Below are 25,926 nucleotides of genomic sequence, written 5' to 3'. Positions count from 1 at the left end.
GGGGGAGGGAGGGAGGAGGGGGAGAGAGAGAGAGAGAGAGAGAGAGAGAGAGAGAGAGAGAGATTAGTAAAATATTCCTATTATTTCAGTATCACCAATAAGCTCTCTCACCATTCCTATTAATACATTTGACGCTTTAGTGACATAGCTATTGGAATACTTCTAGATCTTTTAATTTTTCCTAATGTAAAGTTCCCAGGTCCATTTTAGCATGTTAGTGTGATGATTTTGTTAATGACTCACAAGCATCAACAGAGACCCAAAGAGAAACCTGTGCCTTATTCCAGCCACCAATCCACCACCAAGTACTTACAGATGACCTCTACTGTGCTCTACACAGTACAAGGAGCACAGGGACCAGTAGGATGTTAATATCCACATCACTGCCTCATAGGTCATTCAGGCAAGCCGGATTCTCTAGGAGACTGAGCAATCTTCAGCAATCTCTAAATAGACTGTGGTGCACACTGCTACGGCTTGGTTGAACAGAGTTAACTGGGAAAATCCAGCCCCTATTTTGTCTCTGTAGCTTAGTTCAGAATCTCTGAAACCTCAGTGTTATTTGTAATAATTTATATATGCCATTTGTATTTCTCTCTCTTTTTTTTCTTTTGGGTTTTTTAAGACAGGATTTCTGTGTGCAACAATAGCCCTGACTTTCTTGGAACCTACTATTAGACCAGGCTGGCCTGGAACACATAGACATCCACCTTCCTCTACCTCCCAAGTTCTAGTACTAAAGGCCTGTGCCACAACTCCTGGCACAGAGTTCATATTTCTTTCTAAGTATATAGCACATGATTCCGAGATACCTGACTCATGTAATACACCTCCAGAATTCTTGAAGAAGCAACTGACAAAGATGATCCCCCTGATCCAATAATTCCTGCTAGATATTTTCCAGAGCTGTTTCTAAAATTGGGTTTGTATTCTTCCTGTCCTGTAAGAAACACGAAAGTTGACTCCACTGTTTTTGAGATGGAGAAACAGGTGTCAAAAATCTGGTAGCCCAGAGTGTGGTTGGGCAAAATGTCCTTCCTCTCATTAATCTCCTTGATGGTGTGAATCATGGTTTTCATCCAGCGGAAACCCCGGAAATTAAACCTGGAAAGGAAAAGCCTTGGTGAGACACTGACCACTGGGGGTGGGGGATCATTGAGGAGGTGAGGGAAATAGGGAGCTTTCCAGGAAGGGAGCTTCAGTTGAGTGATTATAGCTTTTTGCTAAAGCAACAGAAGATATCTCAGTTGTCTGAACCTGTCAATTTTTTATAAATGACAGGACAATCTTAAAGATTAAAGTATTAGTCATATTCAGTCTTGGTAAGTGTTTGTTTTATTTTTTGGCACCTATGTATCTTTTACATGCTACAGTGTTTTTAAAATTCTAGGTTTTTTCAAAAAATATTCTTCTAGTCCTAATTCTCTTCACCAAACACACCTAACTATCCCTTTGAGCAGGCTCTGTCATTTAGTTGGAGGTCCCTAGGGACATGATCCTTCTGGCTTACTTTCTTCTGAACATTAAATATAATGATAAAATAGTTTTAATACATTAAATACATGTGGCAGAAGTTATTAAAACCAGCATGCAAATTTCTGTATACAATGATCCAATTGCTGCTTGCATCTTACTGAGAGATGTTTAACTGAAGTTGTCCTCTTGCTGTCCTCATGTAAAAAGATAAATATGAGCCTCCTATTTTTTATCAACATCCATTAAAAAGTAAACATTTGTCCCTATAATCCATCACCATATGTTTTCAAGGCCTTCTACATGAAACCATACCAAAACTTCCTCTTCCCATCCTCTTTTTCACCTGAATTCTAACATAATTTTAACAAAAATTATGCAAAGTAGTAATGTGAGTAACTGTTTTCTTGTTATGCTCTGTAGCTAGCTGTACTATTTTAATTTTATATCTTCACTTTAATAATACTTTAACTTATACCTAAAAATAATTTAGGTATTTACTATTCATAATTTGGAATTTTCCTTCCTGTCTCTGTGTAAATGCACATTCTGTTATGTGTGAAGAATACATGTCAATGACAAGTCACTCTTCTTCAGTCACTCCCCACCTTATTGTCGGAAATATGGTTCCTCATTGCTCCTGGATCCTGATGTGGCTAACCCAACCTGCCAGGAAGCCCTAGGGATTTTCTTATCCCTGCCTCTGAGCACTCATGTTGTAGAATGACAACACACCAAATTGTTTTGTGCGTATCTTGAAACTCTCAAACAGGTCCTACCAAATGAGACATCTACTCAGAGCGGTCTATTTTATTTGTGCTTTGCTTTAGATTTGCTTTTCATTTAGTATGCAGCTGTTGAGTTCCTCTGGTGAGATAGAGAGATAGAGAGAGAGAGAGAGAGAGAGAGAGAGAGAGAGAGAGATAATAGAGATAGAGATAGATATTGCAATAAAGAAGATCCTATTTTCAATTTTTTAACCAAGAAAATGTTAATCTATGTAGGGAAAAATAAATCAAGCAACATTATTAAAACAAACAGTGAAGGGGTTAGATTATGAGCAATGAAATTCAAAGAGCACGCAGCCAAGACTATAACAGCTACACCAAGACTTGCAGGATGACAGAGATGTGGGATCAAGGTTGCAGACAGACGCTGGCAAGAGGTTACTACAACTGGAGCAAGTCATTCCAACTTTAACAACATTCAAGGTCTGAAGAGATAAGTATTTATGAAGACGGTGTGTGGAGCATAACACAATTAAAGTGAAGAAAAAAAAACAGAAGAGACTAGAACACAGCAGGCTTTACCATACTGTTACTTAGTTTCCAAGTTCACACTGATGACATCATACTTCAAAATAAGTACAGCAGTATCCTTTAAAGTAAGATAGAATTTCATTTCAAGAGCTAGAAAAATATCCACCTGCTTTGAGCCTGTAACTCTATCCTTAAATTAACTAGAGAATTAATTAGTTCTTCCCAAAGGAATAAGGCTATTTTCCCCATACTAAGTTATTTACAGTATTAGAAAAACTGGACCCCGTTGAAGGAATCAGAGAAAGAACTGGAAGAGCTTGAAGGGGCTCGAGACCCCATATGTACAACAATGCCAAGCAACCAGAGCTTCCAGGGACTAAGCCACTACCTGAAGACTATACATGGACTGACCCTGGACTCTGACCTCATAGGTAGCAATGAATATCCTAGTAAGAGCACCAGTGGAAGGGGAAGCCCTGGGTCCTGCTAAGACTGAACCCCCAGTGAACTAGACTGTTGGGGGAAGGGCGGCAATGAGGGGAGGGTGGGGAGGGGATCACCCATAAGGAAGGGGAGGGGGGAGGGGGATGTTTGCCCGGAAACCGGGAAAGGGAATAACACTCGAAATGTATATAAGAAATATTCAAGTTAATAAAAAAAAAAGAAAAATAAAAACTGGAATAATCCTGAGCATCCAGCTGTGGTTTATCAGGTGTGGGGGAATATTTTCTATTATTAAAGATCCTTGATTAAAGAGAAAGGACTGAAAGAGCTTGAAGGGGCTTGAGACCCCATGTGAACAACAATGCCAACAAATCAGAGCTTCCAGGGACTAAGCCACTACCCAAAGATTATACATCTTTGGACTTACCCTGGGCTCCAACTGCATACGTAGCAATGAATAGCCTAGTAAGAGCATCAGTGGAAGGGGAAGCCCTTGGTCCTGCCAAGATTGAACCCCCAGTGAACGTGATTGTTGGGGGAAGGGTGATAATGGGGGTTGGATGGGGAGGGAAACACCCATATAGAAGGGGAGGGGAAGGAGTTAGGGGGATGTTGGCCCGGAAACCTGGGAAGGGAATAACAATTGAAATGTAAATAAGAAATACCCAAGTTAATAAAGATGGAGGAAAAAGAAAGAAAGAAAGAAAGAAAAATCCTTGATTAACGAAATGATATAGTAGTGTGAATAGACCAGGCAATGAAATGGGCAGTAGGCATCTTACTAAAACTGCACAGAAGGGATGGGACCCTTAAAGATTAACAAGGAAAATCTCTCAATGTAAATAGGTGAGATTTGGGAAGAGCGTTGTTCATTCAATGGTTTCTATTATGATTACCATAGTATTATTAAATAGTATATCATTTTTTCTTCAAACATTTTATAAATTTAACTTCTGTGTGCCTTAACCAAAGCAACATATAAGACACTCATTTCTTTGTATTATTCCATTGCAATATTTTCAGAATAATACAAATTTTCCTCTTTTATACAATTTATCCAATGGTTACCTGAAACTAGTATCTTGCACAAGTTGTTGATTTCAGAATGAAATTTCTCCAAACCTGTATTGAGTTCCTGAAGCAGTTCTTGTTATAGTAAGTGATGACACACTGAAATTTACTTTAAATTAGATCCATCCTAGCTTCCGAATACTACATAGAGTGTGGCTTGTTTCACGTGCTCTCACCCTAGGAGAATTTGCATTACATAAAGAAAGTATAAACTACTTGGAGAACAATGAGATTGGGTACAAATAGGGGGACTGTGGATTGTTAATGATAAAAATGAATTATATGGAATAATTTTAAAGAAGTATATTTTAAAAATATAAAACTAAGGGGTATCCACTCAAATCCTAACTGTAAAAATTAGTCAGATTTCTAAATAACCATAGTAATAAAATTAGTTTTTCAAAAGAATAGTTTTACTTTTCACATTATTTCTATCATAGGGCATACAAAATTAGTTCTTTTTTATAATTTATTTTGTACGCTTTGGTGTTATTCTTCATGTCTGGCTGTGTGAGAGTGCTACAGACAGTTGTGAGTTGCCATGTGGGTACGGGGAATTGAACGGTGTCCTCTGAAAGAGAAGCTAGTGTTCTCATTGTTCTCCAAGTAGTTTATACTTCCTTCATGTAATGCAAATTCTCCTAGGGTGAGAACGCCTGAACAAGACGCACTCTATGTAGTGTTTGGAAGCTAGGATGGATCTAATTTAAAGTAAATTTCATCTCTCAAGCCCCACAAAATTATTCCTATGAGGCAAAGAATCTATATTGAAAAATTTGAAAACCTAGGATATGATGGCACATACTTGTAAGCACGGCACCCATAGTGCAGAATGAGGAGAAATTTTACAATTTCAGGGGTAGCCTAGTCTACTTTGTAGTTCACTGACAAGCTAGGGCTAATGTTGAGGTCTATCTCTGTAATCCAAGAAGTATAACAGGATTACTTAAATGTATTTATTGGATTTTCCATCTGAACTTTTGTAGAAAATAATCTTCCAATGCTCAAGTAAAAACTGGAGACTAAGTCAAGTAAATTGAATCATGAAAATCTCATGTGGGGCATTATGGTAAAGAGGGGACAGCTGTGACTAAGTGATCTGCTGCTGTGACAGAAGAGTCATTATTCACAACTTCCTGTGCCCTTCATTGTAAGAATGGAAACTGTTTAGAGAGACAAAGAAAGTGTTAATTAGGGACTCAAGGCAAGCCTCGCTTTGTCAGCAAGCATACTGAAGATTGCTCCTTTCAATAATTACTCAAATATGGAGCATGAAATGGTATAAAAGGAAAAGAGTTGGGATTGGTATATATTTAATGATGAAAGAAACTGCAATAATATTTAAACGTTCCCCTACAGCTATAATGACCTCACAGCATCACGGGAAAGCCTGCCGTATTAGGTAAATTGTCCAATATAAATAGTGCCAGGGCTAACTTCATCCTATTTAAATCATGAGTTTCTTCTTCTTATGCAAAAGTGGATATAAAAAATAAAGAATGCTGAGTTTTGATGGCAATTGTAGGTGACTGGGTTTTTTCCTTTAATTTTTGGCATTCTTTCCGTATCTAAACATCTCATTCTCTCTATATGTAAGATATGTGTACCTATATCTATCAATATCTCTAGTTTTATCTCTATATTCCCAGATATTTGTTCTATCACAACTATTTTTCACAATTGCTATATTTGAGTATCAGTAATTCCAGTTTTTTGATATATCTCTCAGGAGACAGCAGTAGGGACAGATTTTCCTACAGGTCAGAATCCTATCATGAGCCTTTCCTCAGACACCAGGCAGAGTTCCCGACTGCCCACTTGAACTTTATCTTGTAACAATGAACGGTGAAGCTGCAGCACCTCTGCTTCTCAGATCTCAGTGTTCACACACAGCAGCAGAGGTCTGAATGTGTAAGCTTTCTTCTGCTAAGGAGGTATGCATTCCTGGTTCTATATGTCTAACAAGCTTTTAGATACTGCTGCTGCCGGTCCAAGAGAATCTTCTGAGAAGCAACTTTCTGAGTTACAATTACGTAAAAACTCTCCCCTATAAACTGAGATGAAGTAAAATAAAACCACAATGAAAGAACTTTAACTTGAATCCAGACTCCATGTTAACCACTCTTCTATGGCCACCAAAATTAATATGAAAAGAAAAAAAGATTTAACAAAAGACTTACCCCTCGCACATGGCTGATTCTGGCTCCTCATCAGGGTTAATTTTGGGGATGGTTCTGTAGTGAACAGGAAATAGTCCTCCAATAACCATGGAATGGTTTTCACTATCTACGTATCCAGTCAAATTAAACTTGCGAAGCAGCCTGCATGTCACATTCTGGTCTTTATTTTGAGCACTTGATTCAACCCATAAAAATAAAGTTAATTGGAGAATGAAGCATTTCTTTCTGCTATCCATTTGGATATGGATAATTCTGAGGATAATAAACTTTGAGTTCGTAGATAAAGTGTTGAAATTACACAGGATTTAAGGATGTTCCTTGATGAAGTGTAAGAGTATGTATGTGCCTAAGCCAGTGACCAGCTTGCAGCTCCTTGCTATATAATTTCATGTTGTAAACAGATATCACAATCACTTACAATTTGTGGATCTGGAATAGGAGCTGAACAGTCCTCTGAGAGGAGACAACTGAATATCCTATATGTTTTGCAATAATAAATAATGGCAGAATCATTGGCTTAAATTTGAAAGTTATTTTAATTTGTGAAACTATCCCCTCTTATTTGTCACAGTCAACTTCAAGTCTCACTGTAGCCAACTCCATGGTCTTCTTTACCCCAAAGAAAGGGAAATGTATCATGCTTTATTGCAAAGTATCAAAATAAGCAAGGGCAAGTCCAAGCTTCGTCTTCCAGGTACAGAAACAACTGAATGGAAAACTGTAAGAAAATATATTTTTTTATATTATCTCATTGAATATGAAAACATCGTTTCTATTTCTATAATGAATAAGAATATGCTAGTGAAAGAAATCCCTTTGCATTTTAAAAACAATTCTCTCTCTCTCTCTCTCTCTCTCTCTCTCTCTCTCTCTCTCTCTCTCCTTATAACCCTAATATATTCTGTTTTTCACATGATATCCTTAGGGTCACCAGTCACCCTAACTACACCTCACGATGATGCACATTGACTGCCTCCACCTCATCCTCATTGTAAGATTTCTTAGTGGTTATCTAAGCATAGTCCATCTCCACTGACTCCAGATTTTCCCAAAGAAAGGATTTTACTTTTAACTCACTGGTGAACTATGAACCCAAGCTTATTTCCCCACAGCTGGCTCTGCCTACATAAGTCACCTTCATTCCCCACGTAAATGTAGTCGAGATTCTACATTTTCCAAAGTGTGAGTGCCTCACAAAATCTCCCTTACATTTGCAAGATGTTGCTGATCATACTTAGTTAATAGCCTGATTTGCAGAGAGCAGTCTCTCTAGATGCTCTTCCAAGTTTGGCTTTATCTAATAAAATGTCTAACTGGGTTAGTGACCATTCCTCAGTGCTAACAGCATGAGAATCACTCCAAAAATTTCCAGGCTTAGTCCACAGCCTATCTGGAATGCCTCAGAATGATGCTTGGCCTCTCTTACCAGAAGGCAGCTGTTTCTGAGCAATTACCCTTTGGTTGCCAAGGATACATGTTGGCAAAGATGTGTTTATTACCCACAGTGACTTGTCCTAATCCTCTTAGGAAATGCTATTCTTGAGACCAAAATATTATGAACATATTTTAAGTTACAGTTATTTTAAAACTAGTATTTTAAATACTCTTTATTTCTTTGTCTTGCTCTAGGTCCAATTCAGTTAAGGAGGCTTCTGATTTGTGCAGGAGCATCTGGAATACAGTTTGGGAACCTTCAGAATATTGGCATATTTCTATCAGAGTTATAGTAATTGCATCCTCCAAATCCATAGAAGTCAACAAACATCAAGCAAAGGTGACAAAAGGCTACCTCTGTATTCTCACAGGGAGGGGTCTTGTGAAATGCACATCGATGGGTGCTCAATGCCTCACCACCTCAGGTGACTGTTTCGCTTTTTTTCCATTTCCTCAATGAGTAGACATGAGCTCACATGGTAAAGGCATGCTAAGATAGAGGCACCAAAGCCCATGTCCCTGTTTAGATCCAGGGAAAGAAAGGACATGGGTGAAGTCTAAGAGCCTAGAGTCTACCTTGAGTCTCTTCACCAGCTGGCTATATCTTCCTCTCTTGGGATCCCAGGTTCCTTGGAATCACATGGCAGAGCTCTCTATACCAAATACCCTTTTTATAAGGAGCAGTTGCTTTTGTGGTTGAACTCTGAGGGTCCTAACAAAACAGGAATTCTCTAATTGTGGACAAATCTTTTAAAGTCTCAAACTCAATGGCATACTACCAACACGATAGCCAGAGCTAGCAGTGGGAGAGTTGCCTTATTGCCGATTAAGGTGAGATTTTTTTTCTCTCACAGTATTCTTAACTTAGGTTTAAGAATCCCTGACTCAGGCAAATGAAGTAATATGGATGCTGGTATAAATAGCTATGGTGTTTAATTGCATGTGAACACACACAATATCCTGGTTCTGGCAAAATGACTACATATTCCTCCATTGTCCCTTGCTGTGCTTCATCCTTTCAGATCTCTAAGGGCACTGGCAATAGTAAGGATCCCCTAAGGAATAGTGACAGATTATGTCCAGACTTGTGGTTTTATATTTGCCTGTAAGCAAAACACACATACACGCATGCACGCACGCACACACTTGAACCCATCACACTCTTATCAATACAGACAAAGAATATGATTCAAAGATATGAATTTAGGAGAAGCTCATGCCCCAAGCATACTGCAGACAAACTGTTGGGGTTTTTTGAGATTATACAGCTTCATATCCACCATGGTAAACTCATACTGGGTCACAGTCAGTGGCCAGTCACAGCTCATCAGACATTGCATGCCTTTACCTTTCCAAACATCATTTCTTCAGCTTTTTGGGATTCAGCCACTTTGAATACCAATTAATGTTAGGATTTCACTAAAATGCTTGTGCCGTGACAGTGTATACATGGACACAGGAAACTTTATCTTGTTTCCTATGCAGAACTCTCTGAATCAGTTAGGAAATCAACACTGCTCTAAGTCAGTCCCTATTATGTAAAACTTTTTTTTTTCAGAATTTGCTTTCTCTCAACAGACTTCCTTTGACAAGCAGCCTTGCATTCCATTTGAGAATGGAAGATGGCTGTATACCCAGATATAAAAGAGATTTAGGGAAAAAAAATGTCATATCACAAAAAAAAAAAAGAAAGAAAGAGAGAGATTTGAGGAACGGTTTGTTTGAGAAGTAGCTAACACAAAATTACACTTTAGAAATGAGCTCCATGAGTTGAAGGGGCTTGCAACCCCATAAGAACAACAATACCAACAAACCAGAGCTTCCAGGGACTAAACCATTACCCAAAGACTACACATGGACGGACCCGGAGCTCCAACTGCCTAGGTAGCAGAGGATGACCTTGTTGAGCACCAGTGGAAGAAGAAGCCCTTGGTCCTGCCAAGGCTGGAGCCCCAGTGTAGGGGAATATCAGCGGGAGGGAAGGGGAGGTGTTTGGGAAGGGGGAACACCCTTATAGAAGAAGGAGAGGGGGATAGGATGGAGGTTTATGTCCAGGAAACTGGGAAAGGGAATAACATTTGAAATGTAATTTTAAAAATCAAATAAAAAAGAAAGAAATGAGTTTCATTAGGAGAGAGGATCTTGTAACTTGGAGGCAATAATCAGGCCTTGAGGAGAAAGAACAGTACACAGGGAGAATGTCATGCTGGAGACATCATGATGAAGAAGTCAGAGGAAGAGAGCCTTCACTTTTAAGGCAAGAGAGGAGATTCATTACAAGAAACATATTATGGTAAAAGAATTATGGCCACCACAGACAGTGTGTATCTTGGGTAATTTTTGCCAACTTGACACAAACCATAATCACCTGGGAAGAGGGCATTTGAATCAATTTCTTGCTTCCATCAGATTGTCTTATGGTCATATCTTGATGGATAATTGATATGGTAGAGTCCAGTCCACTATGGAAGATATCATCCTTATACCAGAGCATCTGGGTTAAATAAGATAGGTAGCCAAGAAGTTAAGGGAGAGCAATCTGGTAAGCAGTATTTCCCTGTGATCTCTGCTTTCCTTACTTTCAGATTCCTACTTTGGTTTATCAGTAATATTAATACTACAGTAATGATTTGTAATCTATAAGCCAAAGCAACCCTTTCCTTCCAAGTTGTTTTCTATCTTGGTGTTTACCACCACAATAGAGAACCAAACTAGAAGAGATCTACAGGGTGTGGTGGATTGAAAGGAGGCCCTGCTTAACCTTGCAGTGGATCTATTTCTCATTTCTGTGAACCCTCTCAGCCTCCTCTTATAAACCATTTCCATTTCTTTTTTCCGAAAGTCAATATCTAAATCACTGCCTATCTGGCAACCCAGTGGCCATGCCAAGGCGAGTCAGGTAGGTAATACATATGTCATTGGATTCAAATAGTCATGCTGGTGACTAACTCAAGCCTTCACTGGCACTAGAAGACACTCTGTGTACTACAGGATGAGAAAGGTAAACACCAATGTAGTTACTCTTCTCTTACAATAGTGGCCTTCCTGCAAGATATTGTGGTGCTACTGTGGTAAATACATTGTGAGAGTAACTAATCACTCTATGGTGGATATTAAGGTCTACTCTGTGAGATGTAACCCATGTTGTCAGGAACCTGAAAGTAAATAAGTCAGGGATGTAGGGAAAAGTCAATTGCTCTGTGAAAGAAATGTAGCTATAAATTGATTTCTAATGATACCCTGCTGAACTCATACATCAGTGTCTCATTCTGAGAAGTTTCTTCCTCAAAGTATATGGGAATACATACAGTGACCCACAACTGGACAATGTGGAGAGATGAGTGACTTTGGAACATTTAGGCCTAACTAGGAGGTTTCCATCAAATCCCTTTCCTTAGTGCTCTGGGACTTATATAGACAAGGAGGCAGAAAGTTTATAAGTGTCCTTGGGGATGGAGGACACCCGGGAAACTGATCCTTGATAATTTTGGAGGGCCCAATGATATCTTCACAGGTGTCTTTATAGGGAATAGAAATAAAGCTACTATACAAGAGATAACTCAAATAAGCAGGACTGCTGAACTTGAGCCACCTATTGAAGCCAGAGAAGTGACTCCATAAATTATAGGAAACAGCACAGCTAGCACTTTGACCTTAACTCAGTGACCCTAAGTTATTCTTATAGATTTTAGTAATATAAAAGAGTAAGTCTGTGCTCTTTTAAGTCACTAAATAGAAAGGTGTTTAACATGGCAAACGGATAGTTATTAGTTGTAAACAACCTAAAACCCAAATATAGGGGCTGAAATAACCAGAAAATTCAAACGTAAGGCTTAATTATAAATGTGTCTAGGATAGAATTGCTAACAAAACTCTTTTCTAATTTTTCCTTTGCTTTCTCTCCTCTTCTCTTTTTTTTTTCCCTGATTTTTTTCTGAGGCAGAACTTCACTGGGCAGCCATGACTGGCCTGGAACACACTTTCTAAAGGAAACTGGCTTGAAACTCACAGGGATCCTCCTACTTCTCCTTCCTGAGTGCTGGGACTAAATGGGGGTGGCACAACCTCGCTGATCTTCTCTTTAAAATGTGTGCATAAAAATGATATTGTGTGTGATTTCCAAGTCAGTAAAGTGCATAATGGAAATACTTTAAAACTATTCTTATCCAATTTTTAATGATCCTGAGGATATATTCTTTATAAAGCAATAAGTGAGAAATGGCAGTGAAAGAAGCTAAGTAATGAAACATCTGCACACAAAGGTGTGGGTGTTGTGAGAACTCAAGGGGACAGACTTCTTTCTCAATTCTATGAACACAGCACAAGTTGGACTGTTAGTTCAACAGCTTTTCAAGAATTTCCGTGTTTTGTGTGAAGATTGTATCTGTATACCCTGGTTCACATTTTTTTAGTGCTTGAACATATGTTATTAAAGTCTTTGCTATGGAAATTGGTTTTGTGAGTCCTGGAACATAGTTTATAACCCAAATTGATCACTTAGATGTTAGGAATAAGAATAAATAAATAAATAAATAAAATCACTGGGAAGGAGGCGATATGCAATCAAACATTCCATTGAATAGCGTATATTAAGAAAGAATGATAGGTAGTATGTCCCAATACCACACACAACAGTTTGAATGGAATTAAACTATACATATCAGTGATCAACTGTAAGTTTAAAGTATATGAATTGATAGTTGGATCAAGTAATGGCATTCCTTATTTCATCACAGGGAAAATCATGACCAGAAATTGCTGGCTGACACCAAGCCAAGGCTCAAAAAGAATTTCTAATGTCAGGGTAGGCATTCTGGTCTCATCTAATTTGGCTTTGGAGGTTGCATATATTTTCTGCTCAGAGCACGATGTAGGAGAAACAAGTGCTCCAGATGTGACTTCTAACATGCGTGTCATTCAATAACATTCCTGATTTCAGAAGGTTAAGATGTCCATTGCAACATCAGCTCCATTGCTTCAGCTCTGTGGCTGGCAAGTGTATCAGGATTGAATTTATGTTGAAGAGCACATTTATGTTCATTTACCTTAAAAAGCTATTTTTATACTTTGAAGTCTATCTCAAAGTCCTTCTTATGTTTGTTCAATGGGTGTGTTGAATGAAACAATGTAATGGCATAACTACTTCAACCAAATGCTCCTCTTTAGAAGTCTAGTATAGGGAAGTTTTGGCATAGGAATAAAGTAGGTGAGCTAGCCATAGAAATCCTACCTGGACTCCGTTATTTTCTTCACTGTTTCACTCATTATTGGGTATGTGAAAGATCTTCAAGAAAAGCCAGGTTGAAACAAGTTGATGCATAATTTCTTTATCTTTTTAATAAGTTTTCAGGTTAAATAATAAATGTTAAAATTATTGGAATACTGTTGCTTTTATTACATAAATTACTACTTCTCTAGAGGTTGATAATCTTCTTTGTGGTATTAATTTTCAATATTTATAGAGAGAATTTTAAGTACAAAACCTGACCGTGGCCTTTGCCTTACATAAACCCTGCAATTTTATGAGGTCCCTTTTATCAATTCATGACCTTAGAGCCTAATTTCCCTGTGACTATGTGTTCTGTTTGAGGCGCTTCCCCATTTTCTCCTCTATTAGTTTCAGTGTATCTGGTCTTATATGGAGGTCTTTGATCCACTTGAACTTGAGCTTTGTACAAGGAGATAAGAATGGGTCAATTTACATTCTTCCACATGTTGACCTCCAGTTGAACCAACGCCATTTGTTGAAAAGACTATTTTTTTCCACTGGACGGTTTTAGCTTCTTTGCAAAAGATCAAGTTACCATACATGTGCGGGTTCATTTCTGGGTCTTCAATTTTATTCCACTGATGTACCTTCCTGTCTGTGTATCAATACCATGCAGTTTTTAACATGATTAATCTGTAATACAGCATGAGGTCAGGAATGGAGATCCCCCCAGAATTTCTTTTATTGTTGAGAATAGTTTTTCCTTTCCTGGGTTTTTTGTTATTCCAAATGAATTTACAAATTGTTTTTTCTAAATCTCTGAAGAAGTGAGTTGGAATTTTGATGGGGATTGCAGTGAATCTATAGATTGCTTTCAGAAAGCTGGCCATTTTTACTATATTAATCCTGCCAATCCATGAGCATGGGATATCTTTCCATTTTCTGAGATTTTCTTTGATTTCTTTCTTCAAACACTTGAAGTTCTTATCATACAGATCTTTCACTTGCTAGATTAGAATCACACCAAAGTATTTCATATTATTTGTGATTATTGTGAAGTGTATATTAGCCCAAGAGCTCAGAATACCTAAGAAACAATTCACAGTCTATATGAAGCTCAAAAAGAAAGTTCAAAATCTGGATGCTTTAGTCCTTCTTAAAAGGGGGGACAAAATAATCACAGGAGGAAATTCAAGGACGAAGAGTGGAACAGGGACTGAAGGAAAGGTCATCCAGAGACTGCCCCACCTGGGGATCCATTCCATATACAGTTAACAAACCCAGTCACTATTGCTGATGCCAAGAAGTGCTTGCTGATAGGAGTCTGATGTGGACGTCTCCTGAGAAGCTCTGCCAGAGCCTTACTGATACAGATGAAGATGCTTACAGCTAACCATGGGACTGAGTATAGGGACCCCAGTGGAGAAGTTTGAGAAAGGACTGGAGGAACTGAAGGGGTTTGCAACCCCATAGGAATAACAATATCAATCAACCAGACCCGCCAGAGCTTCCAGAGACTAAACCACCAACCAATGAGTACACATGGAGGGACCCATGACTCCAGCCACATATGGAGCAGAGGATGGAATTGTCTGGAATCAACAAGAGTAGAAGCCTTTGGTCTTGTTAAGGTTTATTTCCCCAGTGTAGGGGAACATCAGGGTATTCAGGTGGAAGTGGGTGGGTGGGAGTGGGAGCATCTTCAAAGGAACAGGAAGAAGGGGAAGGCATAACATTTGAAATGTAAATACATAAAACATCCAATAAAAAGTAAAGCCTGAGATTACTCTGTGTGTGTGAAGAAAGATAATGATTTCATGAGACATCATAGTATTTAGTGCTGGAGGCACAGCTGGCCCATGGATGGCTACTGTCTCTTTCGTTAGCATTGTTTGGCCCTTTGCTCTTTGGAGTCTATACTTGATGAGCATAGGCAAGATACCATGAAATAAAAAGAGTTCTGTGTAATTTTGGGAGAAAGGTTTTTTAAGAAGGAAATTTCATTTAAAAATATTACTCTCTCTCCCTCTCCATATTACAGTATTTTATGTAACTACTGGTACATAAATGGATGGACTTTTTCCCTGTACATTTAAGTAACTGACTTCCTCATACATGTTCTTTCTGTGTCATGGTACATTTTCTACTGTACTGCTATAATCAGGAGAACTTTCCTGGTTCCTCCCTTGAATATTAGTAACATATTTGCTCAGTTGGGTTTTGTGTATGAAAAGCATGGCTGGTGTGTGTTGGCAAGAGAAGGAAGATAAGACAGACACACAGACACATGTATATACAGTGAAGCTTCTGTCAGGTTGAGTCCTGTATCACCACCTCTGCAACCTGAGGCATCAGTAAGATTATTAGCTATAGCACGGAGTTAGGGAATCTAATCTTGTATGAAGTCTCCTAGTGAGCAGTCTCAGGCTATAAATATGCACAAGGTGAAGCTGCAGGTGCTGGTCTCTGCACACACAGACATTGCCCATAAACACACATACTTGACCTCCTGAGAAAAGGTCATTTCTTCTGAGCCTGGATAATTGCTTCGACTATTGTCCCATGAGTCCAAGGCCTTGGCATCCTCAATATGGCCTTGCTCATTTTAAAATATTCATTCATCTCAGGACTTCCCAGGCTTCCTCTGTTCCCTACATAACCTTCTCATGTTAAAACATATATGTTTAATGAAACTCAAGCGGTAGGTCCCCTGCAGTCCACATACTGCCCGGACCTGAAGGAACCCAGTCAACAATTCTCTGCACCCAAATCCCATGGGAGGGAGAGCTAAACCTTCAGAGGGGCAGACACGCCTGGGAAACCAGAAGAGACTACACTCTGCCCACATTTCTGACTCCAGAGGAAAACAACTAACACCATCTGGGACCCCGGTGCACAGGGGCTCCCAGGAAAAGGCGTGGCAGGCCCTCCTGGTTGCCGCCCTCACAGAGAGCTCAAAAGCAGCCACCCATGAGCAACATTGCACCTCACACAATAATAGTAGGAGATTTCAACACCCCACTCTCATCAATGGACAGATCATGGAAACAAAAGTTAACAGATACATAGACAGACTAAGAGAAGTCATGAACCAAATGGACTTAACAGATATTTATAGAACATTCTATCCTAAAACAAAAGGATATACATTCTTCTCGCCACCTTATGGTACTTTCTCCAAAATTGACAATATAATCACTCATAAAACAGGCCTCAACAGATACAGAAAGATAGAAATAAACCCATGCATCCTATCAGACCACCACGGACTAAAGCTGGTATTCAATACCAATAAAGGAAGAACGACCACATATACATGGAAGTTGAACAATGCTTTACTCAACGATAACCTGGTCAAGGAAGAAATAATGAAAGAAATTAAAGATTTCTTAGAACTTAATGAAAATGAAGGTACAACATACCCGAACTTATGGGACACAGAGGACACAGAGAGTGTGTCCAATTAACAAAATCAGAAATGAAAAGGGAGACATAACTACAGAATCAGAGGAAATTCAAAAAATCATTAGATCCTACTACAAAAGCCTATATTCAAAAAAACTTGTAAATCTGCAGGAAATGGACAATTTCCTAGACAGATACCAGGTACCGAAGTTAAATCAGGAACAGATAAACCAGTTAAACAACCCCATAACTCCTAAGGAAATAGAAGCAGTCATTAAAGGTCTCCCAACCAAAAAGAGCCCAGGTCCAGACGGGTTTAGTGCAGAATTCTATCAGACCTTCATAAAAGACCTCATACCAATTCTATCCAAACTATTCCAAAAATTGAAACAGATGGAGCACTACAGAATTCCTTCAATGAAGCCACAATTACTCTTATAACTAAACCGCACAAAGACCCAATAAAGAAAGAGAACTTCAGACCAATTTCCCTTATGAATATTGAAGCAAAAATACTCAATAAAATTCTGGCAAACCGAATCCAAGAGCACATCAAAGCAATCATCCACCATGATCAAGTAGGCTTCATCCCAGGCATGCAGGGATGGTTTAATATACGGACAACCAACCCTTATTTGGGGACTGATATTTTACTGATTGGTTTGGCCATTTGCCAATTTTTAGGACAAATTATTGCTTTTCAACATTCTCTCTAGGAGCATAGAAATGGTCTTGTTTGTTAACTCCCCATTCTGCTCTGCTTATACAACCATCAGTCTTTAGTTATCTCATTACTGTCCCTTCTACTTTCCTAGACTCCTTGAAGCCTACCTATGACACCCTACAGCATGCCAAGAAAGATGGAGACATCCTCTCTCTGCCCCAGTGTGTCCTAGCAGCTATGAGGTGAGCAGATTATTGAGCATGATTTTCTCTTTCCTCACAGGCACCGAAACAGTGGAGCCAAGTATCCATGAATTAAACCACCAGAAATTGTGTGCCCCAAAATCTCCCCCTCTTAAGCTAGTCTTCTCAAGGCTCTTGATTGGTTGGTTGGTTTTATTTTTTAACATAGCCAGAGCAATGATTATTGCAACATCAGAGCACTGGATGGCAATAGTAGAGGACAGCCAGTGGTATGGTAGACAATCAGAATGTTTGTGGAGCTGAGGAAGGAAGGGAGCTTAACAGCTTAACAATTCTGTAGTGCCACCATAGGTCATAGAATTCTGCTCCTGAACCTGCCAGATCCTTATAGTGATCTAAGCTGTTTCTGAACAAAGGTGTCTGGGCTCTGCTCCAGGAACAATAAATTCATGGGTTTGTGTTTGAGCTCCAGATGTTGTGAGTTTTGCAGATCCCTGGGTGATGCAATAAACTTTAGGAAAGTCAAAGGATTGGGACAAGCATGTCTGCATTGTCATGGTGCATTCCAGAGGTATCACCAAGGAGCTGCCAGCTTCTAGAGTTGCTATTGGCCCTCTTACCAAGAGTCACAGGTTTTTCAGTACAAGGGGATATTATCAAAGCTTCCAAAAAGTCCTGGTGTAAGAGACATTTTCCACTTCAACTGATTATGAGAATTATTCTCTGGATTATTTCTATCATTCTTATTTATTTTTGCATATGTCTGTGATATGTATACACATGATTCTGTTGTGGGGGTACATGGGTGCATATGTGAAAATGCTTGTGAAAACCCAAGGCTGACACTGGGAGTCATTCAGAGTCATTTCCTATCTTTTTTGTTAACTGAGCTTAGGACATGGGCTAGTTTAGCTGACCAGCATGTTCTGAAATTTCAAAACACGGAGTTATACCACACTAACATGGTTTTTAATGCGTTTTAAAGATACAAACTCTGGTCCTCCTACTTCATCCACGCAGCTATCACCCTGTCTTTTTTTAGCATAGGAACCATTTATTTCCATAACAAAAAAGACACAGCACAAATAACACTGGAAGGATGAGATTAACAATGAGGTAAGCAAGGAAGGTAAACTTGGAATTACAAAGATTTCTTAAAAAGTGGTCTCAGGAGAGGAGGGAGGAGGTATGGAAGGGGGAAGGAAATGAATGTAGTCTCTAGTAGTGAAATGAATATAATCTGCTCCAGCAGTATTGAAGAGACCAACCATTCCATTTCAAGTGCCAGATACTACTCAGATGATGAAAACCAATAAAGAATCAACAGGCTACATTCCATGAATCCTCAAGTTTGCTGTACCACTGGCCTGGATAATCAAATCTTTCATTTCAGTTCCTTTAACACACACCATCCCTTTCCCCAGACATGGAAAACAGATAAACCACCTTGTTTCCTTTTTAATCAAAGTGACAATTCTTCCCATTCTATGCACACAAATCATCCCTCAGACAGTTCTTTCCAGAACAAAATTTCCTCTTTTCCTCCAGCCACCCCAGTAGGTTCACCACTCTGACTTACTAGAATCAAAGCCCTGCACATTTGACTCATGATTCAGTGTTCCCAAGAAAGAAGGATTTCAGAGACATGGGTTTGTATTCTGAACCCAAAGCCACATCAGACTGGAGCAGTTGGCCACTGAATGAGTCAGTTCTTGTACTCAGATACATAGAAATGCAAGTTTGCTCTTCTTATGTATGCCCTTGTGGTGCCTGTAAAATTTATTAATTGTGGATAAAATCCTTCCCTAGACACCAAGAGGCAAGATTGAAACAGAGTTGAGCCAGTCGTGTTAGAGTTCCATGAATCAAGTTAAATTTGGCTGGGTTATCTGATCTCAGGAGTTAGAATTAGAGAGATAACAGCTACATTTCCCAAACAAGTCAGTTTAAATAGGCACAATAGTTTTCTCTCTCCCCTGCCCTTCTCTCTGTCCCCTCTCTCATGAACACACAGCAACCTAATGATAACTAATAATTTATTTCTCAGTGTCTCTACCTTATAAGAAAAGTGACTTAGAAGCTGAGTGTGATACCTCAGAGTTAATCTAAGGACTAGGTGGACAGTATAGGAGGATTGCAAGTTTTAGACCACTGAATTCTAAAATTGTGGCAACACAGTAAAAACCCAACCAGCAACAGCAAAATCAAAGTGACTTAAAGAAAAAACAATCTACCTTTGTTCTGCTTCAGTTTGCTTCCTCTCTTTATAAGACTCACCTCTTCTGCTTAGTACAGTGGAACAAATCACACTATGGGGAAATGAACCTATCTTAGAGTTGAAAATACAACTAAGCAGATACTTGAGCTAAACAATTATATTTTTCCCTTTGGCAAGAGTATTAACAGGAAGAACTTACTACAATGCCATGATTGTGACAAAGAGAAAAGGACTAGACTTGCCTTGAGTATGAAGGATGTGAGAAAGTTAGCTCTGCCTCACCATCTAACTCAGCCTGCTTATGGAATAGTTGAATACAAACAATTATGAAACAGCACTCTGTAGAACTCACAGTTTTACCCATCCATTTGCATGCATTTCCTCTCTTATGACCTCAAAATCCATTCCCACAAATAGCTAGCTCATCCTTACTATTAGCAACGACATGACTTGTGATTTCATGGCAGAAATTATTTGGGGAAAGCTGCTTTTCTCTCTGCATAGGAATGAAACTCTTTCACCTTCCTTCTTATCCATTACTCTGGACAAACTATTCTACTGAAGTTCGGTCCTTGTGCTATGACTAGACCTCATCCATCCTAAGGTGCTTATGGAAATTGCCCCAACATTCTTTATCTCTCTTCTAGGACCAGTTTCTCTGTCCATGGAGTCTTTCCTACAGGCAACACAGATGTCTGATCTCCTCCTTCAAGTCCAATCCTCCTCTGTCCTCTAGGGCACCTGGCCCCCACCTTTGCTCCTGTCTCCCTGGCTGTTCATTTTAACTCCTGTTTACTTGCTCTTAACTCTCTCCCAGCTCCAAGCAGAGTTTGTCTCTTCTTCCACCCATATTTACAATGTTCCATAGTCAGTAACATAAGTGGTGACATCTCCCCAATTTTCATCTCTAATCCAGGTCTCTTCCTCAACTCCAGGATCACGCACCCAATAGCCTGGCCATCATCTCTACTGGATTGCTATGCATCATTTCTGATTGAACAAGTTTCAAACTGTGATCCTGCTCTCCAGCTTCTACTCTTTCACAATCTTCCTGAAAGCCATTATCTGGCAACATAGAAGCTCATTCCTTCCCTTCCCCATACTTCACCAAATACATACAGTCACATTTTTATTTCATTCAAGGACCACTATTTTCTTTAAGCGTCAGATGTAAAAACATACGAATTGGGATTGTGCTCACCCACTCAATACTTTAGGGATCTGCACTCAATATCTTCAGTACAGAATTTCAATATTTAAGTAATTTACAAGTACATAAATCTATAAAATACTCAATGACAACCTTATTGATTTAAAGGCAAATTGCTGATTCAGAAATTCATTAGAATTGTCATCAGAGTGAAATCAGTAAGTGAGGGAAGTAATTTGGGGGATAAAATGTAATGCTGATATTGTTTTAATGCTTTGTTGCATATTAACATATCATAGGGTATATTCATAAATGACTCAGATTATAAAATATAGAATTATGGCCAAGTCATAATATTAAGTGAATAAAGCAAACTCAATTACTTTTTCACAAAGTGATTATTTGTTTGGTTAAATCATTATTGTTGTATTCAGTAAACAAAGGACACAAAATATTAAAATCTACTATAATGATGAGAAAAGAATTTACAGACTTTAGGGGTCATTTATAAAGATGCTTCCTACACCCAGAAAGAGTGTGCTTACTTTCTGTGGCTTCTTGGATTGCCTTACATGGTTCAGTTACTGTGAAACCTTTTGCGTATTGTAATCTGGTGCATTAACGTGGGAAAAGCATAATCAAGAAACTATTCAGAGTAGTTTTTGGCAGCAACTCAACAGCACACTGGAGCCTTTCTTTCTTTTGTCATTTAAGTCCTAAACATCATAAAAAGAAAGAGCTTGATAACGAAACCATATTAAAACTGCTTTTAACTGTCTACTGATCTTTGAAGCCCAGATGGATAGAGTTCCTGGAGCAGCTACTCAATTTGACAATTGAAATGGTTAAGGTTTTCCAAAGTGATTTCTTTTTTGTTAGTTATCTATCTCATGGGAAATAAGCACTATCGTGCATTTGTGGTAAATAGCACCACCGTGTGGATCATGGTAAATATTACCATCATGCATTCATTTCCTTGAGCAAGAACTACAGGCCTCTCTCCAGGTGTTCTTCCCCTCCCTCCTTGCATTCAGCATATCCGCAGTCTTATGTTTGTACTTATAGAAGTTCCTTAATCCAATCTTCTGTACCTGACACCATCCTGCTCTTTGACACAAATTAAATCAAAAAGGCCTATCTCATTCTTTCTCCTCCTCAACCTATTCTTCATAACATAGAACATGGTCACTTTAAATCATAATCACCTCATGACTACATCAATATTTTGCAGGTAGCATGCAAGTAAAGTTTGGAAATAAGATTCATGGAACTAACTTTTATTTCCTCTGAAGTCACAATGAATATCAGCAAAGAGGCTTCTCAAAAATAGGGAAACCCACAGAATGAAGAAAGACCCAAAAGAGAGGACAATCATTAAATCCTGAAGGTTGGGAAAATACAACAGGACAGTCCTGAGCTGACCATTGGACAGCTAAGAAGCAATCTGATTTATGCTACACGTTTTAAAGAACCTAATAAATGCTGTCACTGTAGTCCCTTAGTGGTGCACCACAAAAGCCACGGGCCCACAAAAGCAGGCAAAGCAGCAGCCAGGCCCTCCTTTCTGCCTCAGCCTGTGGCCACCTAAGTAAAATGTCCCACAGGAGCTGTCCAAAATGGCAACTCCTGTCAAAATGGCAGCACCTAGACATCTCCTCAGTCTCCACCTGTCATAGGAGTTACAAGGAGCTGTTCACAGAGTGCACTGCCTTTCCTACTTTAGCTGGAGCTAACCCTCAGGAAATATGCACAGTATGACATCTTTCCTACCACAGTCTGCAGCTTTCATGAAACACTTCTGCAGGAGCTGTCCCACAGGAGCAACAACTTTTTTCCAACATCTCCCCATCCCCAGCAGACCCACAGAGATGGGCACCTCGGCAAAGACCAGGAAGGACTTCTTACCCTAAACCATAGGCAAAATGCAGGGGAAAGGGGAGGAAAAAAAGGAGGGTACAAATCCTGAGCTTCCAAAAAAAAAAGAAAAAAAATAAATCCCACCCAAATCCCATGGGGAAAGAGCAGCAGAGCACCAAGAGTGCAGACATTCCCTAGACCGCAGGTCAGACTGCCACCTCTGAACACCTTGGCCCACATCCCTGGTCCAAGGGGAAACTGCACAGTGCCTCCGGACACAGGGATATAGGAACAAACAGCTGCCAGTACCCACGGTTCTGGTCTGTGCCCAGGACCGAACTGAACCGGCCAAACAGCTCCCTGCCCCCAAATCCGAGGGGGGAGAGAGCTGGACCCTTAGAAGTGTGGATACTCCTGAGAAGTCAGAGGAGGACACCCTCTGCCCACAGTTCAGACCCAAGAGGGAATTGCATAGTGCCATCTGTGCCCACTGGGTGCAAGGACCTACACAAGCAATCAGGGGCAGGACCCTTTGATTCCTGCCTGCTCCTAGAGCTGAAAGACAATCTCAAGGAGCACTGACACACCTGAAATCAGAGCACCTGTTCTCAGGAAAGGCTGAAAGAAAACAGGAAAACGGTTCTACACAAGTGCTGACACAGAGGCCACATCAGGGTCAAAGTCATTCTCAGAAACAGCAAGACAAGCAAACACAAGAGACTACCCAATGACTAGAGGCAAGTGCAGGAAAAGAAGCAACAGAGACCAAGACTACTTGGCATCATCTGCGCCCAGTTCCCCACCAAAGAAAATACTCAATATCCAAACACACAAGAAAAGCAAGATTTAGATTTAAAATGACATTTAATAGTAAGTAAAGAAGAACTACATTGTATTAGGAGTTATAACATTATTAAACTTTCATGCATATAAAGCCAGATGGTTAGCTATAAAAAAGCCTATTTTCCTTTCTCAAGACCTTTCTCTACAGTCATATTACTTATTTCATTGTCTTTCTTATTTACTTGATAACATAAAGATATATTTGTTTGGCTGTTCGTCTGTTCGTTGTTTACCTCTTCCTCTCAAACTATTGTCGCTATGGGTTACTATACAAACAATGTCACTGTGTTTTGTGCATCTCTAATTCAATATTGTTAATGAACTAATGGTAGTAAGATGTACCCTAGTCCCCACTAGGGTACTCACAGACTGTAGAACTCACAGTGGCTAGAAGAGGGCAACATAGTGGTAGCCATTTACGAGTCCATTTACGAGTGACCCCACCCCAGGGTAGAGAATTCAGCCTGGAACACAGTCTTATCCAAGAGATTTACTGAAGTCCCTGTGCCTGCTCCTAGGGCAACATGAAGGAAAGAAATTACTTTCCTTCTTCCTCCATCCATCTTTATCATATTAGATGTGGGTTATGGTGGGACAGCCAGAACCACTACTAAGTAGGCTGGAGAGATGGAAAGGTCAGGAGGTTGCTCTGTCACCAGGCTTGCCATGATCACAGAGGACATAAGCTAAAAACTATTTGAAATGCCACTGAGGCTTGACTGAAAATAAGCAGATAGAAGCCAACAAATGCCAGTTATGTTCAAAGTTCACATTTGTTTTCATTGATGTGTGCGTGCCTCTGTGTGTGTGTGTGTGTGTGTGTGTGTGTGTGTGTGTGTGTGTGTATGAATCTATGTTGGTCTATAAAAGTTTTTTCTTTCTTGAGCATGACTGTTTTTCTTTTTCAGAATGTATCTTCAAAATTCTTTTTTATTGGTTATTTAATTTATTTACATTTCAAATGTCCCCCTTCCAGGTTTCCCCTCAACAAGCTCCCCATGTCATCTCCCCCTCCTCTTTGCCTCAATGCTCCCCAACCCACCCACACACCCACTCCTGTCCCACCCTCTAGAATCCCCTTACACTGGGGTGGGCATCAAGTCTCCACAGGACCAAGGGGCCTCCCCTCTGGTCGATGTCAGATAAGGCAATCCTCTGCTGCATGCACCCCATGGAGCCATGCACCCCACCATGTATACTCTTTTTTTTCCTTAGTCTAATGATCATTTTTTTTTTTTTCTTTTTTTTTTTTTTTTTTTTTTATTATTAACTTGAATATTTCTTATATACATTTTGAGTGTTATTCCCTTTCCCGGTTTCCGGGCAAACATCACCCTCCCCCCTCCCCTTCTTTATGGGTGTTCCCCTCCCCACCCTCCCCCCATTGCCGCCCTCCCCCCAACAGTCTAGTTCACTGGGGGTTCAGTCTTAGCAGGACCCAGGGCTTCCCATTCCACTGGTGCTCTTACTAGGATATTCATTGCTACCTATGAGGTCAGAGTCCAGGGTCAGTCCATGTATAGTCTTTAGGTAGTGGCTTAGTCCCTGGAAGCTCTGGTTGCTTGGCATTGTTGTTCATATGGGGTCTCGAGCCCCTTCAAGCTCTTCCAGTTCTTTCTCTGATTCCTTCAACAGGGGTCCTATTCTCAGTTCAGTGGTTTGCTGCTGGCATTCGCCTCTGTATTTGCTGTATTCTGGCTGTGTCTCTCAGGAGCGATCTACATCCAGCTCCTGTCGGTCTGCACTTCTTTGCTTCATCCATCTTGTCTAATTGGGTGGCTGTGTATGTATGGGCCACATGTGGGGCAGGCTCTGAATGGGTGTTCCTTCAGTCTCTGTTTTAATCTTTCGACTGCAGCTTTCTGATTCTAGCCTGTACCAAGCTGACGTAAAAATTAGCTAGCACAGAAATCATTCTTTGCATGCTTTTATTTCTATGCAGTTTCCCCTAAGCTCTAAGCTTTATACTTTGGTCTTTAATGATTTTTCCTATGTCACTACTGCATAGTCTGCCATTATTTTATTTGCCCCAAAGTCAAAATTCCTGGGATCATTGTGCCCATAACTAATTATTATTAACAGCTATAATGGAGTTTATACAGCCAGAGGAAGAGTTCAGGGCTTGGTTATTGGAAATTTTCTGAATATAAGAAAGGATCATCTGCAACATGGGAGCTTGTAAACAAACTTTCATTCCAAGTAACTGCAGTTTCTCAAACCCAAGGTCAAATGTGTTTTTTGTGGAATATTATGACCAGACTATTCTAGCAACACAAATGGTATCACCAAACTAATGACACAATGAATGAGAGAAAGTGTACACTGTATTAGTAGACTCCGTGTACTGACATCTTTCCCTTAGCATCTTCCTAGCATCTGTTAGACTTGCAGGAATACAGCAGCATCTTTACCTTGGGTTGGTCTGAAAACCTGCTTTCACGCCTCAGCAAATGTCAGTTCCCTGTCCTTGATACTAATTATATCTCTATAGCTTGTGTCATTGTCAACAATTGGTT

At 39.7% G+C, this 25,926-nt stretch overlaps 1 protein-coding gene and 1 non-coding gene across 2 annotated transcripts in view; both read right to left on the bottom strand.

Moving 5' to 3' along the window:
* Window positions 1–6,594, bottom strand: part of LOC116895474 (vomeronasal type-2 receptor 1-like) — a 30,013-nt gene extending 23,419 nt beyond the window's left edge. Inside the window, 2 exon segments of the mRNA XM_032896734.1 lie at window positions 813–1,104; window positions 6,428–6,594. Coding sequence (XP_032752625.1) covers window positions 813–1,104; window positions 6,428–6,516 — 381 coding nt within the window. The 5' untranslated portion in view covers window positions 6,517–6,594.
* Window positions 6,595–18,842: 12,248 nt separating this feature from the next.
* Window positions 18,843–18,970, bottom strand: LOC116897482. Its single transcript, XR_004387506.1, has one exon. It is a non-coding gene; the product is annotated as a small nucleolar RNA SNORD22 (small nucleolar RNA).
* Window positions 18,971–25,926: the final 6,956 nt, after the last annotated feature.

The sequence above is a fragment of the Rattus rattus genome, chromosome 3 (assembly GCF_011064425.1).
Source record: "Rattus rattus isolate New Zealand chromosome 3, Rrattus_CSIRO_v1, whole genome shotgun sequence".
NCBI classification, from domain to species: Eukaryota; Metazoa; Chordata; class Mammalia; order Rodentia; family Muridae; genus Rattus; species Rattus rattus.
The sequence above is the reverse complement of the archived record's forward strand: the minus strand, read 5'-3'. Positions and strand labels throughout refer to the sequence as shown.